Here is a 21,267-nt window from a genome sequence, read left to right on the forward strand (position 1 = left end):
AGGTGATCTCTGCGGCGCTTATGCCCCGCCAGCCCGCTAGGGCGGCGCAGCTCGGCGGACCGCCATCCCCTCGCGGAAGGCGACGCTCTTGGCCTTGGCGGCGGCGCAGTCTCTCCAAGGTGAAACTCCCTGCTGGTTTTGCCGCGAGTCCTTAGCCGCTGTTTGTGCTGTGGCTGTGGCTAGTTTTGCGGCGGGTGGCTGGCCATGGAGCGCCCGGGGCCCAGTGAAGGTGGGTTCCGTGGGGCGATGCCAGGCAGGAGGGCGGGAAGGGCCGTGGGACGCCGAGGTCGCCGCACTAACGAGACCTTCTCCTCCTCCTCTTGCCCCAGTGACAGGCTCAGACGCATCGGGACCGGATCCGCAGCTGGCGGCTACCATGGGCTTCACGGGGTTCGGTGAGTGACTGTCTTAACACCTAGCCTCATCTCCTTTTGCAGAGGTTTTAAGAACCGCAGGTTGAGAGAGGAGGCCCAGCTGTCACCTCTGTTCCGCACCCTCCGCTGTGCCAAGCCCTAGTTATTTTGGCTCTCGTGTATGCCTTGCAGCTTTCTCGGTAGCCCCTTTCCCATCCGTTTTCGAATTCTTCTTGCTTGTCTGTTGGGACCAGTTTAGGTGACACGTATAGGAAGCCTTGTGGGAAAGATAGCTTTGGGACCTATGCTGTGGACGGTGTTGGTTAGTGGAGGGAGTTGTCTTTTTGTGTCCTGAGACTGAGAGCTAACCATTGACTGTGGTCTGTAATGAGGTGACTTTTCTGGCATCAAGTGGGCCATTAAGTGATATTATAACGGTTATTAAATCCTTTTTGATTCAAACCTTTCTTCCCCGGAATTGTCACTTCAGTCTCTCTGTAGAGTCTTGTTATGAGATAAAGAAGGACATTTCAAACAGAGATGTAGTCATCTGTTGAAAACATTACTGCTTGTAAGAAACAAATGTAAATTGTCTTCCCATTTCGCTGATCTTGGATAGAACATATCAGGCTAATGTGTCCAGGTCTCTTGTTGGTGTTCATATATCCATTTATTATGGTAATGTCTTCTGCCACATTTTTACTCCTAGGTGGTCATGTTTACAAAAATACTATATAATTATGTGTTACTATAGTATTTACTTTTGTGGGTTTTTTTTTTTTTTAAGATTTTATTTATTGTCAGAGAGAGAGCGTGCACAAGCAGGCGGAGCAGCAGGCAGAGGAAGAAGCAGGCTCACTGCCGAGCAAGGAGCACCTGTGGTGAAGGCAGACGCTTAACCGGCTGAGCCACCCAGGCGTCCCTATAGTATTTACTTTTGTTTCAGTTCTTTAAAATAGTTTCCTCCCTAATTTCAAAAGTAACACATATTAATAGCAGAAGATCTGAAGAACACAAAAAATGAGAAGGAAGAAAGTAAAATCCTTAATAATTGCATGACCTAGAAATCAAAACTTAGAAGTTTGTTTTCTATTCTTTTCTGTTGTATATTTATCAAGAAAGTTAACATCATATGTATGTACAATTTTATATTCTTAATTATATACTTTAATTCTTTTTTTTTAAAGATTTATTTATTTATTTGAGAGAGCGAGAACGAGAGAATGAGAGAGAGAGAGAGAGTACATGAGAGGGGGGAGGGTCAGAGGGAGAAGCAGGCTCCTCGCCGAGCAGGGAGCCCGATGCGGGACTCGATCCAGGGACTCCAGGATCATGACCTGAGCCGAAGGCAGTCGCTCAACCAACTGAGCCACCCAGGCGCCCTATATACTTTAATTCTTAATACTTTGAGGATTTTCCCTGTCACAACATGCTCTTCCAAAACATTTTTAATGGCTGAATAGTACATTTAATAGAAGTGTCATAATTTTGGCCTACATAGTTTCTAATTCTAACTTTTATTAGTACTACTAAAAAGAATATCTTTATAAATAACTCTTATTTTTTTTTTTTTTTGGTAAAAGGAATTTTATGTGCATTTCCATAGGGGAAATTTCTAAAGAAGGGACTATAATAAAAATATAAATATTAAAAAGTAACCAAAACATTGGGTATATATCTTTTTTTATTTTTTAATTTTTTTTAAATTTATTGTTTAAGTAGGCTCCACAACCAGCGTGGAGCCCAACCCAGGGCTTGAACTCATGATGCTGAGATCAAGAGTCTTACGCTTAGAGGCACCTGGGTGGCTCAGTTGGTTGGGTGACTGCCTTCGGCTCAGGTCATGATCCTGGAGTCCCAGGATCAAGTCCGGCATCTGGCTCCCTGCTCAGCAGGGAGTCTGCTTCTCCCTCTGACCCTCCCCCTCTCATGCTCGCTCTCTCTCTAGCTCATTCTGTCTCTTAAATAAATAAATAAATAAAATCTTTACCAAAAAAAAAAAAGTCTTACACTTAACGGACTGAGCCACCCAGGTGCTCCTGGGTATATATCTTTTATTTTTTATTTTAATTTTTTTTAAAGATTTTATTTATTTATTTGAGAGAGAGAGAATGAGAGACAGAGAGCACGAGAGGGAAGAGGATCAGAGGGAGAGGCAGACCCCCCGCCGAGCAGGGAGCCCGACGTGGGACTCGATCCCGGGACTCCAGGATCACGACCTGAGCCAAGGCAGTTGCTTAACCAACTGAGCCACCCAGGCGGGGCGCCTGGGTATATATCTTTTAAAACTAATTGATACATTTTGTCATAATGCCCTTCAGAAAGGTTGTTTCAGAGCGCCTGGGTGGCTCAGTCGGTTAAGCGACTGCCTTCGGCTCAGGTCATGATCCCAGAGTCCTGGGATCGAGTCCCACATCGGGCTCCCTGCTCTGCGGGGAGCCTGCTTCTCCCTCTCCCACTCCCCCCTGCTTGTGTTCCCTCTCTCGCTGTGTCTCTCTCTGTCAAATAAATAAATAAAATCTTTAAAAAAAAAAAATAGAAAGGTTGTTTCATATTATAGCAAAGTCAGTATTATGTAAGAATGACATTTTTACCATATTCTTACTAACATGGAGTAGACATTATTATTTAAAAAAAAAAGCAATGAAAACAAATATAATATTGCTTCCAAGCTCATTCACGTTGCCAGAATTTGGTTTCTTGTAGTTTTAGGGCTGAGGCCTCTGTTTCCTTATTTGCTGTCAGGTGGGAGTCTCTTAGCTTCTTAAGGTCCTTGCATTCTTGTCATCTTACTGCCATCATCTGAAAATGAACTAGTGTTTCCAGTCCTCACACTTCACATCTCTCTGACTTCAGCTGTATCTGTTCTTCATCTTTGCTTGTAAGGGCTTCTGTGATTAGATTGGGCCAACCAGGATAACCTGTTTTAAAGTCCATAACCTTAATTAGATCTACAAAGCCCCTTTTGCCCTGTAATTTAACATATTCCCGGGTTCCAGAGATTAGGGTATGAACATTCTCCATTCTGCCTATGACCAGTGTTGTAGATTTAAGGGGTAGAGTCCAGGTCAATTAGAGGAGGATGGGAAAGTTGGCTGGTCAATGATGAGACTGTCATTAAAAATTCCCTGGGAAGTAAACTCTTTCTTCCTAGGTATTTTTCTTGTAGCCAGGCTATAAATTAAACAGACTAAATGGTTATCAAACATTTAATAAGTGTTTATTGAGTACCTAAAGTTTGGCCAGCTTAGTGCAAGAAGATCACAGTCTGCTACTTATTTCTGTTTAGGAAAAAAAGCTCGAACATTTGATTTGGAAGCAATGTTTGAACAAACACGAAGAACAGCTGTGGAAAGAAGTCGGAAAACACTGGGTAAGCAGTAATGGCTCTTTTATTGGTTTCAATACTGTATACACCTTACACAAGTACATTGACAGTTATAAAACTGAAAAAAAATGCAAAGTTGTTTTTTTTTTTAATATTTTATTTATTTGACAGAGAGAGACAGAGAGAGAGGGAACACAAGCAGGGGGAGTGGGAGAGGGAGAAGAAGGCTTCTCGCTGAGCAGGGCGCCCGATGTGGGGCTCGATCCCAGGACCCCAGGATCATGACCCGAGCTGAAGGCAGACGCTTAGCGACTGAGCCATCAGGCGCCCCTCAAAGTTGTTAAAAGACCAAATGTGCTGGTTCCTTTGGAAGCAAAGGTTATTATTTTTTTTTAGCATGGTAAAAGTTACATCTAAGTAGGATAAGAAAGTCTGAATGCTAAAATCTTTTTGAAGTGTGTGCTATGAACAAAGAGGGATTCTAAATTAATTTATAAGAATCAGAATAGCAGTTTCTTTGTTACCTCTCCTTCCACCTTTATCTGATTTTCATTTCATTTTTTTCTTTTCCTGCTTACAGCGGAACCAGTATTTGGAAGTCTGGGCGAGAGGTGGCTCTCAGAGCTGTGTGCACCGCTGACTGTTGACTCAGACAGTATAGACAGTTGAGACAGACAGTGAATGTGGCTGCTCTTGAGCCCCTGCATTCATGAGTTGTATCAGACATTTAATGAAGGCCTTAATTTCCAGACTGTCTGGTGTGATACCAGGTGGTTGGCAATTCTGGGTACCACCTTAGGGTCTTCCAAGTAGATGGACTCCTCTACTGCTTTGTTTTTTGTTTTTTTAAAGATTTATTTAATCATTAGAGAGCACACAAGCAGGGGGAGCGGCAGGGAGAGGGAGAAGCAGGCTCCCTGCTGAGCAAGGAGCCCGATGCGGGGCTCAATCCCAGGACCCTGGGATCATGACCTGAGCCGAAGGCAGATGCTTAACGACTGAGCCACCCAGGTGCCCCTCTACTGCTTTCCTTGGATGTGACTCAGATCATTCTTACAGCGAAAGGATAGATGTATCTTGATAGCGCAAAAGGGGCTAGAAATCAGACTGGACTTCTGGAAAAATTTAAGTGAATGTTCTGGCGATTGTCCTTTTTGGTTTTAAAATGATAAATTATATAGCAGTAATTTGGAAAGTGAGCTTGATGTGAAATTTTTTGGTCTTCGGAAGAATAAGGTTTTTTGTGGTGAGAAGCCCACATACTGTTTTTTAAAAAGAACTGTCATTAATAACACATTTCAAACATACAAAAGTATAGTAATGAACTCCTGTCACACAGATTTAAGTACTATAACAATTCACAGCTGGTGTTATTTCCATTTTCTTCCCCTCTCAGATTATTTTGATATAAATCTGAGACACATTATTTCACCCATAAATATTTTATTTTATTTTTTTAAAGATTTTATTTATTTATTTGAGACAGAGAGAATGAGAGAGAGAGCATGAGAGGGGGGAGGGTCAGAGGGAGAAGCAGACTCCCTGCCGAGCAGGGAGCCCGATGTGGGACTTGATCCTGGGACTCCAGGATCATGACCTGAGCCGAAGGCAGTCGCTTAACCAACTGAGCCACCCAGGCGCCCACACCCATAAATATTTTAGTATGTGTCTTTAAGAGATACTGAACCTTTTTTTTTTTTTTAAAGATTTTATTTATTTATTCATGAGAGATAGAGAGAGAGAGAGAGAGGCAGAGGCAGAGGGAGAAGGAGGCTCCCCGCGGAGCAGGGAGCCCGATGCGGGACTCGATCCCAGGACCCTGGGATCATGACCTGAGCTGAAGTCAGACGCTTAACCGACTGAGCCACCCAGGCGTCCTGATACTGAACCTTTTAAAAACTTAACTGAAATACTTCTACCACACTTAAAAATAATAAATAATTTAATATCATCAGACAAGATACAAAGACATGCTACTACTTGAGGCATATTTACAAATGCTTTAACCACTTAATTTTTATTTTTTTAAAAATTTGTTTATTTGACAGGGACACAGTGAGAGAGGGAACACAAGCAGGGGGAGTGGGAGAGGGAGAAGCAGGCTTCCCGCTGAGCAGGGAGCCCAATGTGGGGCTCGATCCCAGGACCCTGAGATCATGATCTGAGCTCAAGGCAGCCGCTTAACGACTGAGCCACCCAGGCGCCCCTAACCACTTAATTTTTAAATTAAGCATTTTAGTGAATGCTTATGCTATTAGAGTATAGCTCTCTTGTATTTACGTCTTTCAGCTTGTGATAACAAAACACTTGGAACAGAGATTGTCTGTTCACCTAAGTAAGTTTTATAGTTCCCTGTACCATGCCTTGAAAGATAAGTCCTCGATATATACTTGAGAAGATTGAATTTGGAACTCCAATACTGCCTTTTAAAAAATAAATTCTGCTTCTTTGGAGAATGTTTTAAAATGGCCCCGTCCATTGTATAGAGCTTCGGATTTGGAGTTGGAGGACCTAGGTGTGAGGGTCAGCTGCACATCCTACTAGAGAGAACGTTGGGTGGATTTTCAAATATCAGATCCTTAATTTCCTCATCTCTTAGGTGGAAGTGATAATAAGGAATCCCTTAGAAGTTTCTTAAAGGGATTAAGATGTTGGGCATAGTACCTTTTAAACAGTAAAGTACTTTAAAAATATCACTTTAAACTCTTACAGTTTTTCTTAGTAAAGCATGTATGCATTTAGCACCTAAGGGGAATTACAGCGAACAGTTACTAGATTTTTAAAATTTGAAAAATCATCTCAAGACCAAGTTCTCCTGTGATGTTTGTGGATGAATTGTGTTGAACTTTGTTGATTTAGTATTATATCCTCGGACTTGGACTGCTGTTTTTTTTTTTTTTAAAGATTTTATTTATTTGACAGAGACACAGCAAGAGAGGGAACACAAGCAGGGGGAGTGGGAGAGGGAGAAGCAGGCTTCCCGCTGAGCAGGGAGCCCAATGCGGGGCTCGATCCCAGGACCCTGGGACCATGACCTGAGCCGAAGGCAGACGCTTAACAACTGAGCCACCCAGGCGCCCCTGGACTGCTGTTTTTACCCCTGATCTAAATACATGAATCCAAAGTTTCACTTATTTTTCTTGAAAGTTCAAAAATTGCGATATGGGCATTATTTATCTCGTGATTGGATTAGAGATTGGCATTGACATTAGACTTGAGGAAAATAATTCTTATGGTTCCCCCCCGCCCCCCGGCAGTCCCTTTTAATAGAAAGTTTGTCTGTGTTTATGTATATGAACTGTTTTAGTTGGTAAATGCTCTAATAGAAAGGATGAATTACTATAAAACCTCAATAAAGTATGCATTATGTTAAATGTCAGGAAATAATGGTACAATTGGTTTGTTTTTTTTAAAGTGTTTTTTTCTTTTTTTAAAAGATTTTATTTATTTGTTTGTTTGTTTGTTTATTTATTTATTTATTTGAGAGAGCACCAGCGAGCAGGAGGGGTAGGAGGGGCAGAGGGAGACTCAGGCTCTCTGCTGAGCAGGGAGCCTGAAACAGGACTCGATTCTAGAATTCGGGGATCATGACCTGAGCTGAAGGCAGATGCTTAACCCACAGAGCCACCCAGCCACCTCTATATGTTTTATTTTTCCGAAAGGTCTAATAATTATGTCTAGGGCATATGTAAGACTTAGGTCCTTTTTTATTTTTTTTAAAGATTTTATTTATTTATTTGACAGAGAGAAACACAGCGAGAGAGGGAACACGAGCAGGGGGAGTGGGAGAGGGAGAAGCAAGCTTCCTGCGGAGCAGGGAGCCTGATGCGGGGCTCGATCCCAGGACCCTGGGATCATGACCTGAGCCGAAGGCAGACGCTTAACCGGCTGAGCCACCCAGGCGTCCCGACTTAGGTCCTTTTTTAGAGCTATAATACTATGAGGAGATAAATGGGGAAGAAAAATTTATTCAAATGCTTATTTTGGGTGTGCATGTGTTTTATTTAAATTTAAATATATTTAAAAATTATTAGAGCACCAGCGAGTGCGTGCATGGGGGAGGGGGGGAGCAGAGAGAGTGGGAGAAGCAGACTCCTCGCTGAGCAGGGAGCCCGTGGAGGGGGGATGGTGGCACCAGAGGGCTCAATCCCAGGACCCTGAGATCCTGACCTGAGCCAAAGACAGAGGCTTAACTGACTGAGCCACCCAGGTGGTATGCCTGTGCTTTAGATGGATTTATGAACCTTCTCTGTGGTAGGACAGGAAACAATATCTTTGAAAAAACAGTTAAGATAGGATTTGAATATGATTTCAATGGATGATTTAGTGATCCTGAAAAGAAAAACTGTCCCAGAGATTTTAGAAATTAGAAAAGCTTAAAGAATTGTGTGTGTGTGTGTGTGTGTGTGTATGTGTGTATGTGTGTACCTGAAATGGTCTTCCTACCTGGGTAAATCCTATCTCATCCTTTAAGCCCTCACACATATTTTACTTTTTCTAGGAATTTTTTGAAAACCTGTCTGGACATAATAATTGTTCCCTGTCTTTTTTTCCATAACACTTTAAAAAATACTATAAATTTTATCCTAATATTGTTCATGTATTGAGGATAAGAACCTTGTTTTCATCTTATACTTACAGTGCCTAGTAGAGGTTAGTACATAATAGTTACATCCCTAAATCTTTAATGGAGAAATGTAATTAATGTAGTTAAAATATTCTTATTTTTTAATTTCCTAGTATTTTGGCATTAAATATTTAGAATTAAATGTAGATTTACATGAAATTGGTAGGCTAGTGAATTGTTTTAAGTTAGAGTAACAAAAAGATTTAGCAAGATTTAAGTCCCATGGGTAAAAAGAATATCATGATTAGAAAACATTTATTCTAGCTTATATTTACAGTAATTTTATTTCCTTTACATTTTATCTTAAGTCTCGTTTCTTCCTTTAAGTTAAGTGATTGCTATAATGATTGGCTCTGAGATTTTCACGTGCCAAATTGCATTCCTTTGAGTCTGCAATTTGTGTGAATGAGCCCAGATGGGAGATGGTAGTTTTGGATAGTTTGCTGTTACCTAGACAAAAATTGCATACATATGGAGGAGCTTTTGCAGAAATGGCTATCCAAAAATTGGTAACTGTTTGAAAGTAGAGAACAATAAAATCAGGTGCTTGGAAGAATAAAATTAGGTGTGGGATAGTAGGTTAATTCACTTTGGTTAAGGGAAGATACAGAGCATTTTTACAGTGCTTATCGTGTGCTTGGTTCCACATTTGATGAAAATGCATGAAACGATACCCTTTGCAGGGAGTTACAGACTACTGAATTCTGTTTGGTTTTGGTTTTTGTCCTCACTTAACAATGAGGAAGATATTTTTTTCCCCCTCTAAAATGTCTTAATCCCACTTTTTATCTTTGTCCCTTGCTTTAATGAAGCAACAGGTGATGGCAGAAAACTCTCTGATTAGAAAATCCTGGCTAGTGTTTAAAAAAATTTTTTTAAATTTTAAATTAAAAAAATTAGATGCTTGGGGATGCCTGGGTGGCTCAGTCTGTTAAGCCTCTGCCTTCTGCTCAGGTCATGATCCCAGGGTCCTGGGATCGAGTCTAGCAGTGGGCTCCTTGCTCAGCAGGGAGCCTGCTTCTCCCTTTGCCTGCCACTCCCCCTGCTTGTGCTCGCATGCTGTCTCTCTCTCTGACAAATAAATAAATAAAATCTTTAAAAAAAATTAGATGCTTTACTAGGTACAAGTAGTTTGGAGTATTTATCCTCTGGTGAGGAACTCTAGTTGGACAGGTAAGCGGCTCAGTTTCCAGATAGTCTGGCTACAAGCATGCAGTAAAGGGCTGGGCTTTGGAGAGAAAGGCAGGCAAACTATTATATAAGGTAGGTGGTGCTCACTGGGTAATTTTGTCTCTAAGAAAGTCTGGTCACATCTTGGAAAGATCAAGTTGTAGAGCCTCAGTTCACTGCTTGGGGACTTCATAGCTTTGTTACTTAACTTTTCTAAGGCATAGATTTCTCAAATGTGGAGTGAAAATAGTAGTACCTACATCAACTGTATTGTATAATTGAAATTTGCTAAGACAGTAGAACTTAAATGTTTTCACTTAAAAAAGGGTGAATATGTGGGGTGATAGATCTGTTCATTGACTCCATGGGGAGAATCTTCTCGTAATGTAGATGTATATTAAATCATCACATTGTGCACTTTAAATATTTTACAATTTTGTCATTTATACCACAAGCTAAAAAAAAATAGTACCTACTTCAGAGGTTGTTGTGATGATTAAAGGAGCTGATTTATAGGCAGTGCTTAAAACAGTACCTGATACATAGTAAGCTCCATGTGTAAGTATTAGCTGCTATTATATTTGTTAAATTAAGGTTGTTATTATAAGGTGGTTACTTACAAAGAAGTCCTAGAAGATCTAATTGAAAATGGCTCAAATAAGAAAAATTTAGTGTTACACATGAAAACAACTCTGGAATGGGGCTCTTCCACCTTCTGAGTCCTGACATGAAGAATGTTAAGTTTTTTCCCCCCTTTTTCTGCTTTGCCAGTTTCAGGGTATTGGCTTATTTTAAGCCGACTGCCCTCATGACTGGAAATTGTAGGTGAAATTTTGTTACATGCGGATGACCACATTCACAGGCTGAAAGGATACTGCTTTGTATATATATATTTTTAGAAGTAAGAAAACCTTTCTCAAATGTTCCTCCAGCTTACTTCTCATATCTTATTGGCTGGTATTAGTGTGGAACATCAGTTCCAAAAAACGGCCACTGGTAAGAGCAATATAGTTGATTTGGAATCAAGCTTTACCCCTCTGGGCAGGGAGGGGCCCAGCCTCTGCTGAAGCACCTCCCCTCCCTCTTATCTGGAGAAAATTGTGGGTTTTCTTAGCAAGGGAAAAAGGAAGGAATGGCTGCCGGATAGGAGGCTAATAATGTACATGTAGGTATTGTTTACTGATTAAGGTGAGAAATGCCCCAAGACCAGAGCTCAGGATCAACTGTCCAAGTGTGGTTTCACCCCTAGCCTCTCCCCTCCCACCCTGGAGAGTATGGAGGGATTGACTGGAGAAGCAGGATGAGGGTAGGAGCCATGCAGGCCCACTCTTATATTTAGATATTATCTTCCTTATTTTTATTTTTTTCAACCTCAGCATCAGAGTGCAGAATTATCTAACCCACCCACCTTAGCCCAGTGGTGAGCACAAAAAATATCAACATGAGCTAGCTATAGTGTTTGCCTTACCTCTTCCTATAGAGTTTTATCTTCCCTGTTTGAAATAAAAGGCTATCTAGTTACAAACATATATTTGTTATCTTCTTGTTTCTTATCCTCCATATCCTATCAACAAAAGACCCTAAAGAGTACAACATTCCAATTAATAAGTGCCTTTTGATACTTTTAGGTGTATTATTTTTTCATTATTAAGAAAAAATGTTAAAGATTATCTCAGGTTAGTGAGGGTGGTGGTAGTTGAGAACCAGACTATTCATATAATTCATTTCCTTCCTGTGTGCCCCCCAATTGTAGAGTGACATTATCAGAGGAAAAAGATCAGATTTCTTTGGATCATTTTTTTTTGTATTTCCAAGGTAAATAACTCTAGAAATCTGAAATTTTCTCATGATTTTTGTGGGAAGTCCCTTACCACAAATCCAGTGGGGGAAATTCAGAAATGAACAAAATTCTGATTTTATAGTTTAAAATACTAAGAATAAAAAGTGAAATTACCTAAACTCTTACCTTTGGATACTTTATTTTTTGCTTATCACCTTCCACATATTTTTATTTTAATTAATTAATTATTTATTTTTAAAAGATTTTATTTATTTATTTCAGAGAGATAGTAAGAGAGAGCACAAGCAGGGGGCAGGGAGAGGGAGAAGCAGACTCCCTGCCGAGCAGGGAGCCCAACTCAGGGCTAGACCCCAGGATACTGGGATCATGACCTGAGCCAAAGGTAGACGCTTAACTGAGCCACCCAGGCGCCCCTCTTTTTATTTTTTTAAATTTTTATTTTTTTATTATTTTTTTTCAAAGATTTTATTTATTTATTTGAGAGAGAGAGAATGAGAGACAGAGAGCACGAGAGGGAAGAGGGTCAGAGGGAGAAGCAGACCCCCTGCCGAGCAGGGAGCCCGATGTGGGACTCGATCCTGGGACTCCAGGATCATGAACTGAGCTGAAGGCAGTCGCTCAACCAACTGAGCCACCCAGGCGCCCAAATTTTTATTTTTTAAGATTTTATTTTTAAGTAATCTCTATACCCAGTGCGGGGCTCAAACCCACAACCCTGAGGTCAAGTGTCACATGCTCCAGCGATTGAGCCAGTCAGGTGCCCCCTTAGATAGTGCAGTGTCATTCATATACTATTCACATGCTCATTTAGCTTAGCATATCTGTTGTTAGTTTCCCAGATTTGTATAGTTTCCATCACTATTTTTATTGGCTGTATTTAATTAAATTAATTTTTAAAAGATTTTATTTATTTGTCAGAGAGAGATACAGAGCACAAGTAGGGGGAGCGGCAAGAAGAGGGAGAAGCAGACTCCCTGCTGAGCAGGGAGCCCAACTGGGAACTGGATCCCAGGACTCCGGGATCATGCTGGAGCCGAAGGTAGATGCTCACTGACTGAGCCACCCAGGTGTCCCTATTGGCTGTATTTTATGTTAATATACAGTAGTTCAGTTATTTTCCCAATTTGGGTATTTAGGTTGATAAGTTTTTGCTTTTAGTACCACTCTAAATTACATCTCTTTGACCATATTAATTTTTAGCCTTTATTAATCCTGACAAATTTTGAAATCTTAACTATTGGAAATTTTTGAAAACCTTTTCAGAAGCAAGAGAAAAAGAGGAAGAAATGAACAGAGAGAAAGAATTAAGAAGGCAAAATGAAGATATTGAACCAACATCATCGGGCTCACATGTAGTCAGAGATTGCTCCAAGTCATCTTCCAGGTGCTTGACTTTCTCAAAAAGATTCTGTTAAACTGTCATTCCCATTTAGGTGTTTAATCTTAGGTAATTGAAACTGGTAGTTTTGCAAAGAAAAAAAAAGAGGATAAAGACTGATTTTGTTCTAAGAACCTGGTATCTTTTTCTTTTTTTCTTTTATTTTTTTTTAAGGTTTTATTGTCAAAGGGAGAGACAGAGGGAGAGAGCACACACAAACTGGGGGAACAGCAGAGGGAGAAGCAGGCATCCTGCTGAGCAGGGAGCCTGATGCAGGGCTCAATTCCAGGACCCTGGGATTATGACCTGAGCGGAAGGCAGACGCTTAACTGACTGAGCCACCCAGGCATCCCTGTTTAAGGACTTTTACAGGCCCTTTTGCCAGTGGCTTTCTTTTATTAGGAAAAAAAAATAACAGTAAAAAATATAGGCAGGAGAAAACTGTTAACTTTTTTCTTCATTGAGGCATCTTGAAGTTTTGTAATTTTTGCATAATTTTAATTGCCTTAAGGCTATACATTTTTTCATGTGATTTTGATGTCTTTTAAAAAAATAAAATCTGATTACTTCTTTGCCTTAAGGCTATACATTTTTTTCTTGTGATTTTGATGTCTTTTTAAAAAATAAAATGTGATTATTTCTTTCTCCACTTGAATTTGGACCTCATACTTTCTATGTATATTGATAAACTTGTTAGATTTGATATATTTTCTCATTCTCTAGCTTTTTAAAAAACTTGTTTTTCATTGTACAAACATTTTTTCATGTGTTTGATCATATTTTAATGTTTTTAAGATCTATTTCTTAGGCAATTATTTTTCCTCAAATAGATTATTATGCTACTTTCTTTTTTCTAGATTAATAAAAATTACTTTAAAATTTTAAATGAGATTATTATGAAGTATTTAAGACTATCAAAAAGATAATAAAGAACTGTACTCACTAGACAACTTAAGAAGTAAACTTTTACAGTGAACACTTCTTAGAACTGCCTTCCATTGCATCTCCCTCCCTTCTTGGCAGAGGTAACCAATCTTCCAAACTTAAAATATTTTTTACGTCTCTCTTTATAACATTGTAACATATTTCTATATCCCTAAGATGTATATAATATTGTTTTGCATGTTTTAAGATCTTTCCCCTTATATGTCTAGTATAGCACTTAGCATATTGTATACTATCATGTACTGTTTTTGTTATGTGTTCTTGTATAAGATTATTGACACCGTAAGGTCAGGGATGTTTTTCCCCTTAATTAAACAAAAAGTTTTTGCTATGAAGTATGTCATACATATAAAACTTTAGATATCCTGCACTTAAAGTAAAGAGAACAATGAAGTCAATACCTGTAATGTAGAGCTTTACGAGTGTGTTTGAAGTCCTCTCTCTGCTCGTATTTCTCTCTCCTCCACTTTGTTTATCCTTCCTTCCTCTTTTTAATAGTTTTATTAGATATAAGTATTCCTAAACAATATGATGTTTTTTTTTTTAAGATTTTATTTATTTATTTGACAGAGAGACACAGCGAGAGAGGGAACACAAGCAGGGGGAGTGGGAGAGGGAGAAGCAGGCTTCCCGCGGAGCAGGGAGCCCGATGCGGGGCTGGATCCCAGGACCCTGGGATCATGACCTGAGCCGAAGGCAGATGCTTAACAACTGAGCCACCCAGGCACCCCACAATATGATGTTTTATATGATTTCTTATTTTATATTGATGCTGTTAATGCTGTCATGAGTGTTTTTTTTTCAAAAAAAATTTTTTTATTCAAAATATTTTTTTAGGGGGGCGGAGAGTCAGAGGAAGAGGGAGAGAGAGGATCCTAAGCAGGCTCCATGCATGGAGCCCGATACGGGGCTTGATCTCATGACCTTGAGATCATGACCTGAGCTGAAATCAAGAGTTGGACACTTAACCAACTAAGCCACCCAGACACCCCACAACAAGATATTTTTGAGATATTCATGTTGACAAATGAGGCTATAGTTCATTCATATTTGATGCCGTTTGGTTTTCCTTTTAGAAATATTTTTTCCAATTTCTAGTCAATTTAGGTTGCTGTTTTTCTATATTATTATAAAATATGTTTTTAGTGACTGCCTTGTAGCCATCCTCTGTTATTTTTTTTTTTTAAAGACCTTAGTATTTAACTGAGAGAGAGAGAGAGAGAGAGTGTGTGTGTGTGTGTGTGTGTGTGTGTGTGTGAGCCGGTGGGGGTGCGCGAGGGGAGTGGTGAGGAGCAGAGGGAGAGAGAGAATCTCAAGCAGAGTCTGCGCTGAGCATGGAGCCCAGTGTGGATCTCCATCTCACCACCCCGAGATCATGACCTGAGCCGAAATCAAGAGTCGGATGCTTAACGGACTGAGCCACCCAGGCGCCCCATCGTCCTCTGTTTTATATGTACAAAAGTTCCTCTTTCTTCCTCCCTCCTTTCCTTTCATAGAAGCTTATTGAGGGGTGCCTGGGTGGCTCAGGCGTTGGGCGTCTGCCTTTGGCTTGGGTCGTGATCCCGGAGTCCTGGGATCGAGCCCCGCATCGGGCTCCCTGCTCGGCGGGAGGCCTGCTTCTCCCTCTCCCGCTCCCCCTGCTTGTGTTCCCTCTCTCACTGTGTCTTTCTCTGTCAAATAAATCATCATCAACATCCTCCACCAGAGTGGTACATTTGTTAGAATTGATGAACCTGTGCTGACATGTCATCATCACTTAGAATCTGTAGTTTACGTGACGGTTCACTCTTTGATGTTGTACATTCTGTGGGTTTGGACAGATAAGTAATGACATGTAGCCATAGTATCAGTCAGAGTAGTTTCAGTGCCCGAAACATCCTCTGTGCTCTACCTATTCATTCCTGCCTCTTCCTAACTCCTAGCAACCACTGATATTTTAAATTTTTATTGAAGTAATTTATACACATTACAAAATCAAACATTATAAAGCTTCATTTTCCCCTGTTAATTCTTGCTTCCCAGAGAAAATTATTTAAGTTTTTTTTTCATCTTTTATTTACCTTCATATTTCTAAATTGTAACTTTTGTGTCTGGCTTCTTTCACTTTGTAAGATGTTTTCAAGGTTCGTGTTTTATCAGAACTTCATTCCTTTAAATGGCTGAATAGGATTCCAGTGTATGTGTATATCACAGTTTGTTTATCCATTTGTTGATGAACATTTGGATTGTTTTCATTTTTTTTTTTAAAGATTTTATTTATTTATTTGAGACAGAGAGAATGAGAGACAGAGAGCATGAGGGGGAGGAGGGCCAGAGGGAGAAGCAGACTCCCTGCCGAGCAGGGAGCCCGATGCGGGACTCGATCCCGGGACTCCAGGATCATGACCTGAGCCAAAGGCAGTCGCTTAACCAACTGAGCCACCCAGTGGCGCCCCATTTTTTTTTTTTAAAGATTTTATTTATTTGACAGAGAGAGACACAGGGAGAGGGGGAACACAAACAAGGGGAGTGGGAGAGAGAGAAGCAGGCTTCCTGCGAAGCAGGGAGCCCGATGCGGGGCTCGATCCCAGGACCCCAAGATCATGACCTGAGCCGAAGGCAGACGCTTAACGACTAAGCCACTCAGGAGCTCCTAGGTTGTTTTCACCTTTTGAGTACTGTGAGTGCAATGAACATTAGTGTACAAGTATGTTTTTGAGTCTTTGTTTTTAATTCTTTTGAGTATATACCTAGGAGTGGAATTTATGGGTCATATGGTAATTTTATGTTTAACTTTCTTTTTTGAGGAATTGCCAAACTGTTACACAGTGGTTGCACCATTTTACATTCTTATCAGCAATGTATGAGGATTCCAGTTTTTTTACATTCTTCCCATTAGTTATTTTCCATTTTCTTATGTTTTTATTGTAGTCATCCTAGTAGGTATGAAGTGGTATCTCATTGTTTTTTATTTTCATTTCCCTAATATCTAATGATGTTGAGCATCTTTTGATGTGTTTATTGGCCATTTGCATATATTCTTTGGAGAAATAACAAAGTCCTGTAACCATTTTTAAATTGGATTGTTTGGGGGCGCCTGGGTGGCTCAGTCGTTAAGCGTCTGCCTTCGCCTCAGGTCATGATCCCGAGGTCCTGGGATCGAGCCCCGCATCGGGCTCCCTGCTCCGCGGGAAGCCTGCTTCTCCCTCTCCCACTCCCCCTGCTTGTGTTTTCTCTCTCGCTGTGTCTCTGTCAAATAAATAAAATCTTTAAAAATAAATAAATAAATAAATAAATAAATAAATAAATAAATAAATAAATTGGATTGTTTGTCTTTCTGTTGTTGAATTATAGGAGTTCTTTGTATATTCTGGTTATTAAACTTAATTCTGTATATGATTTGCAGATATTTTCTCCCCTTCTATAGATTGTCTTTTCACCTTTTTTTTTTTAAAGATTTTTTTATTTGTCAGAACACAAGCTGGGGGAGCGGCAGGCAGAGGGAGAAGCAGGCTCCCCGTTGAGCCAGGAGCCTGATGCAGGACTTGATCCCAGGACCCTGGGATCATGACCTGAACTGAAGGCAGAGGCTTAACTGACTGAGCCACCCAGGCGTACTGTCTTTTCACTTTCTTAAATATATATTTTTTAAAATAAACTCTATGCCACATGTGGGGCTTAAACTCACAATCCCCAAGATCAAGAGTCACATTCTCTACCAACGGAGCCAGCCAGAACCCGTCTTTTCACTTTCTTAATAATGTACTTTGATGCATTAAAGTTTTTAGTTTTGATGAAGTCCAACTTACATATTTTTCCCCCTTGTTTTCTTTTAAGAGTTTTATGGTTTTATTTATTTTTATTTTTTTATTTTTTAAAGATTTTATTTATTTGACCGAGAGAGAGGGAGCACAAGCAGGCAGAGCGGTAGGGAGAGGGAGAAGCAGGCTCCCTGCTGAGCAGGGAGCCCAATGTGGGGCTCAATCCCAGCACCCTGGGGTCATGACCTGAGCCGAAGGTAGATGCTTAACCGGCTGAGTCACCCAGGTGCCCCAACAACAGAATTATTCTTTTTTTTTTTTTTTTAAAGATTTTATTTATTTATTCATGAGAGACAGAGAGAGAGAGAGGCAGAGGGAGAAGCAGGCTCCCAAGGAGCAGGGAGCCCGATGCGGGACTCGATCCCAGGACCCTGGGATCATGACCTGAGCCGAAGGCAGACGCTTAACCATCTGAGCCACCCAGGCGCCCCCAACACAAATATTCTGACACTGAAAAAAGGATAGTGGTATAAGGAATTTTAGGGAAATTGAGCATGTCAGGATTTTTTTAAATCACATTAGCCTTCTTACGTAGCAGTGTGTTTTCTATTTTATTTTATGGATGTTCAGCAATCATTGCATGGTGATCATCTTCACTATCTTTAAATGCATACTTGTTATATATAAATTATTTCTTATAATTTCAATTTGGTTCTGGAATTCCTCTTCTCTCTCTCTTTTTTTTTTAAAAATTTTATTTGAGAGAGAGAGATAGGGAGAGAGAGCACAAGCAGGGAGTTGGGGAGAGGGAGAAGCAGGCTCCCCACTGAGCAGTGAACTGGATGTGGGGCTCAATCCCAGGACCCTAGGATCATGACTTAAGCCGAAGGCAGGTGTTTAATTGACTGAGCCACCCAGGTGCCCCTCCTCTTCTGCTTTCTTGGCTGTATTTCATTCAGTCCTGTATATTTTAAACAAGTTTCAGGCTAGTTTTTTACCTTGTAGTATATTAAGAGTCTGTTTCACAAAACATACAAATAATTTTTTTTTGAGATTTTATTTTCTTAAGTAATCTCTACACCCAGTGTAGAGGGCTTGAACCCACAACCCTGAGATTGAGAGTTGCATGTTCTACCAACTGAGCCAGCCAGACACCCCCACAAAACATACAAATAATTAAAAAAAAAAACAAAAAACAACCTACAGTGTTATTAAAATTTGGTTTAGAGGAAGTCATCTAAGACTACCACTTTTTTGGCTTTAAAGAAATAGTGTATGGATGGAAGTTTCCATTTAAATATCAAATACTGGTAAGAAATACTTATTCTATGAAATATAGCTACAGGATAGGAGAGAAATAATTGATATATTCCAAATCTGTAAGGTAGGAATCGTTTAGACATTTGCATTTCCTCTAAAGAAATTAGTACCAGGGGCCCCTGGGTGGCTCAATTGGTTGGGTGTCTGCCTTTGGCTCAGGTCATGATCCCAGGGTTCTGGGATCGAGCCCCGAGTTGGGCTGCCTGCTCAGTGGGGAGCCTGCTTGTTCCTCTTCCTCCACCTGCTACTCCCCCTGCTTGTGCTCTCTCTCTGTGTCAAATAAATAAAATTAAAAAAAAAAAGAAATTGGGGCGCCTGGGTGGCTCAGTCGTTAAGCATCTGCCTTTGGCTCAGATCATGATCCCAGGGTCCTGGGATCTAGCCCCACATGGGGCTCCCTGCTCCGCGGGAAGCCTGCTTCTCCCTCTCCCACTCCCCTTGCTTGTGTTCACTCTCTCTCTGTCTCTCTGTCAAATAATTAAGTCTTTAAAAAAAGAAATTAGTACCAGAAACAATGAATTTTGGTTATGAATTTAGTTCCTATATTGAAATTGTATAATTACATATTTAGTGCTTAGCTAAACTCTCTTTTAAAAAGTCAGCTGGGGGGCACCTGGGCGGCTCAGTCAGTTCAGCCTCTGCCTTCAGCTCAGGTTGTGATCCCGGGGTCCTGGGATTGAGCCCCACGTCAGGCTCCCTGCTTAGCGGGGAGTCTGCTTGTCCCTCTCCTGCTGCCACTCCCCCTGCTTGTGCTTTCTCTCTCTCTCTCTCAAATAAATAAAATCTTAAAAAAATTAAAAGTCAGCTGAGAAAAATACTAGGTTTTGACTCCTCTGTTTTCTCATCAGATACATATTGTTTCTCAGGCTCTGGTTCATATTTTGGTACCACATTGAATTTAGGAGTATTTTAAACATGGAATGTGTTCTGTTTTCTGTCACGGACATTTTTGGACATAATTTCATGGACTCTTGTTTTTCAGAAATTGAAAATATATTAAAAATTGTTTATTTTTTTGGCTTGTGTACATTAGAAGCAAAAAGACAGAAATGGAACTAGAAGCTGCATAGAAGCTGATACATTCCATTCAGTTTCGTGTCAGTATTAGGACTGTATAATCAGCCATGAAATCAACTTGGATTCATTTAGTTCTTAGTTCATTGCTAGTTAAACTCAGTTAAAGCATCGGTGCTAAAGATTAATAGTTTAGAGCTCTCTATGCTCTGAATAATTTTGCATTAAGAAAGTCTGTGATTTCTAAATTAGTATAGCTGGGAATTTGTGACTTAATGACAAGGGAGAAAATTGTGGAGTGTGACTACTTTAATAAAAATCTCTTCAGTCAGTCATTCAACTGTTACTTATTGAGCGTCTGTTGTGGGTTAGGCACTACTTTAGGCATTGGGGCTACAGCAATTAGCAAGTCAGATGAGCTCTCTGAGCTCATATTGTTGTGGGGTATCTGAGGAGACTGGATAACAGATTATAAACAACTAAGTAACCAATTAAATAAGATAGTTTAGTGAGGTATGTGATAAAGATTAGTAAGATAATGAAGATAATGGTGACTGATAGGGCTGTGTTTGATAAAGTTTAGACAGGGGGCATATAAGGCCTCTTTGAGGAGGCGATACTTGAGGAGACCTGAATGAAGAGAAAGAGGCCCATTTAACAGTCACTTCCAGCAGAGGGGACTGCAAGTGCAAAGACCCTCATGCTGGACCAAGCTTAACCTATTCAATTTGAAAGAAGGCCTGTGGGGATGGAGCACAGTGAGCTAAACCATGGCAAAAACAAAGAGAAGTTCTCTTTGTGGAGGTTTGCTTGCTCCAAGCAAAGATAGGACCCTTTGTATACGGATAACATGTATGTAAGTATGTACTCCCTTCAGTAGTCAACTTAGATGAAAATCAAGATAAAAATCCCATTTTTTTCTTCAGTGGATATTGAGAGTGCCTGTTATATGTCAGGCATCGTTTAGGTGCTAGAGACAGCAATGAATGCAACAGAGAGCAGTTTCTGCTTTCATGGAGCTTATATACTAGAAATATTTTAGTAGAAGATAATACTTTGAGTTTTATAAAATATTTGATATATTAATTGAAGTAATTAGGAACGCAATTCTCAATCCTTTGGGATGGGGTAGGAGAGAGGGTGGATGGTGGACTTTCAGAATGCCTAGAGGTGTGTGATAAAGACCTTAATGAAAGTGTGTAACAGTTCACAGGTGTGCTGGGTAGAAAAACATTGAGAATCAGTGTAATACTCTCTAGTGTAAGATAGTTTTAGAATCCAAGGATGCTACAAAGAACATTTTAGCAACTCAGTAAACTTGAATTAAAAGAGAAATAATTTGTATTTCAGAAAATATATTGAAACGTTTTGGGAGTAATATTAACTTTCTTACATGGCTGGCTTTATTTGCTCCTGTGGTAAACAGTGATTGGATTCAGATATAGTGATCAGAAACATTGGTTATCTTGGGGGTTTTCTTTCTTATGGATGTAGTATTTTGTAGTTTTTCTTCCACATTCCAGTTGTTCTGCTGGCTCTTTATGAGTGAGGATGCCCTAAGGGGCCTCTAACATATAATTGCTGTGACTTT

At 40.1% G+C, this 21,267-nt stretch overlaps 1 protein-coding gene across 2 annotated transcripts in view; it reads left to right on the top strand.

Annotated features, from left to right (window-relative positions):
- Window positions 1-87: 87 nt before the first annotated feature.
- LOC118006400 (WD repeat-containing protein 70) overlaps window positions 88-21,267 on the top strand; it is a 296,166-nt gene continuing 274,986 nt past the window's right edge. Inside the window, exons 1-4 of one of the 2 annotated variants that reach the window (XM_034999023.1) lie at window positions 88-229; window positions 330-395; window positions 3,643-3,726; window positions 12,543-12,663. In XM_034999023.1, coding sequence (XP_034854914.1) covers window positions 205-229; window positions 330-395; window positions 3,643-3,726; window positions 12,543-12,663 — 296 coding nt within the window. In that variant the 5' untranslated portion in view covers window positions 88-204. Of the gene's footprint in view, window positions 230-329; window positions 396-3,642; window positions 3,727-12,542; window positions 12,664-21,267 lie in introns of those variants that run through there. The other variant, XM_034999025.1, reaches the window with a different exon arrangement.

Source organism: Mirounga leonina, unplaced genomic scaffold (genome assembly GCF_011800145.1).
Source record: "Mirounga leonina isolate KUSES-001 unplaced genomic scaffold, KU_Mleo_1.0 Mir_96, whole genome shotgun sequence".
In the NCBI taxonomy this organism is placed as follows: domain Eukaryota; kingdom Metazoa; phylum Chordata; class Mammalia; order Carnivora; family Phocidae; genus Mirounga; species Mirounga leonina.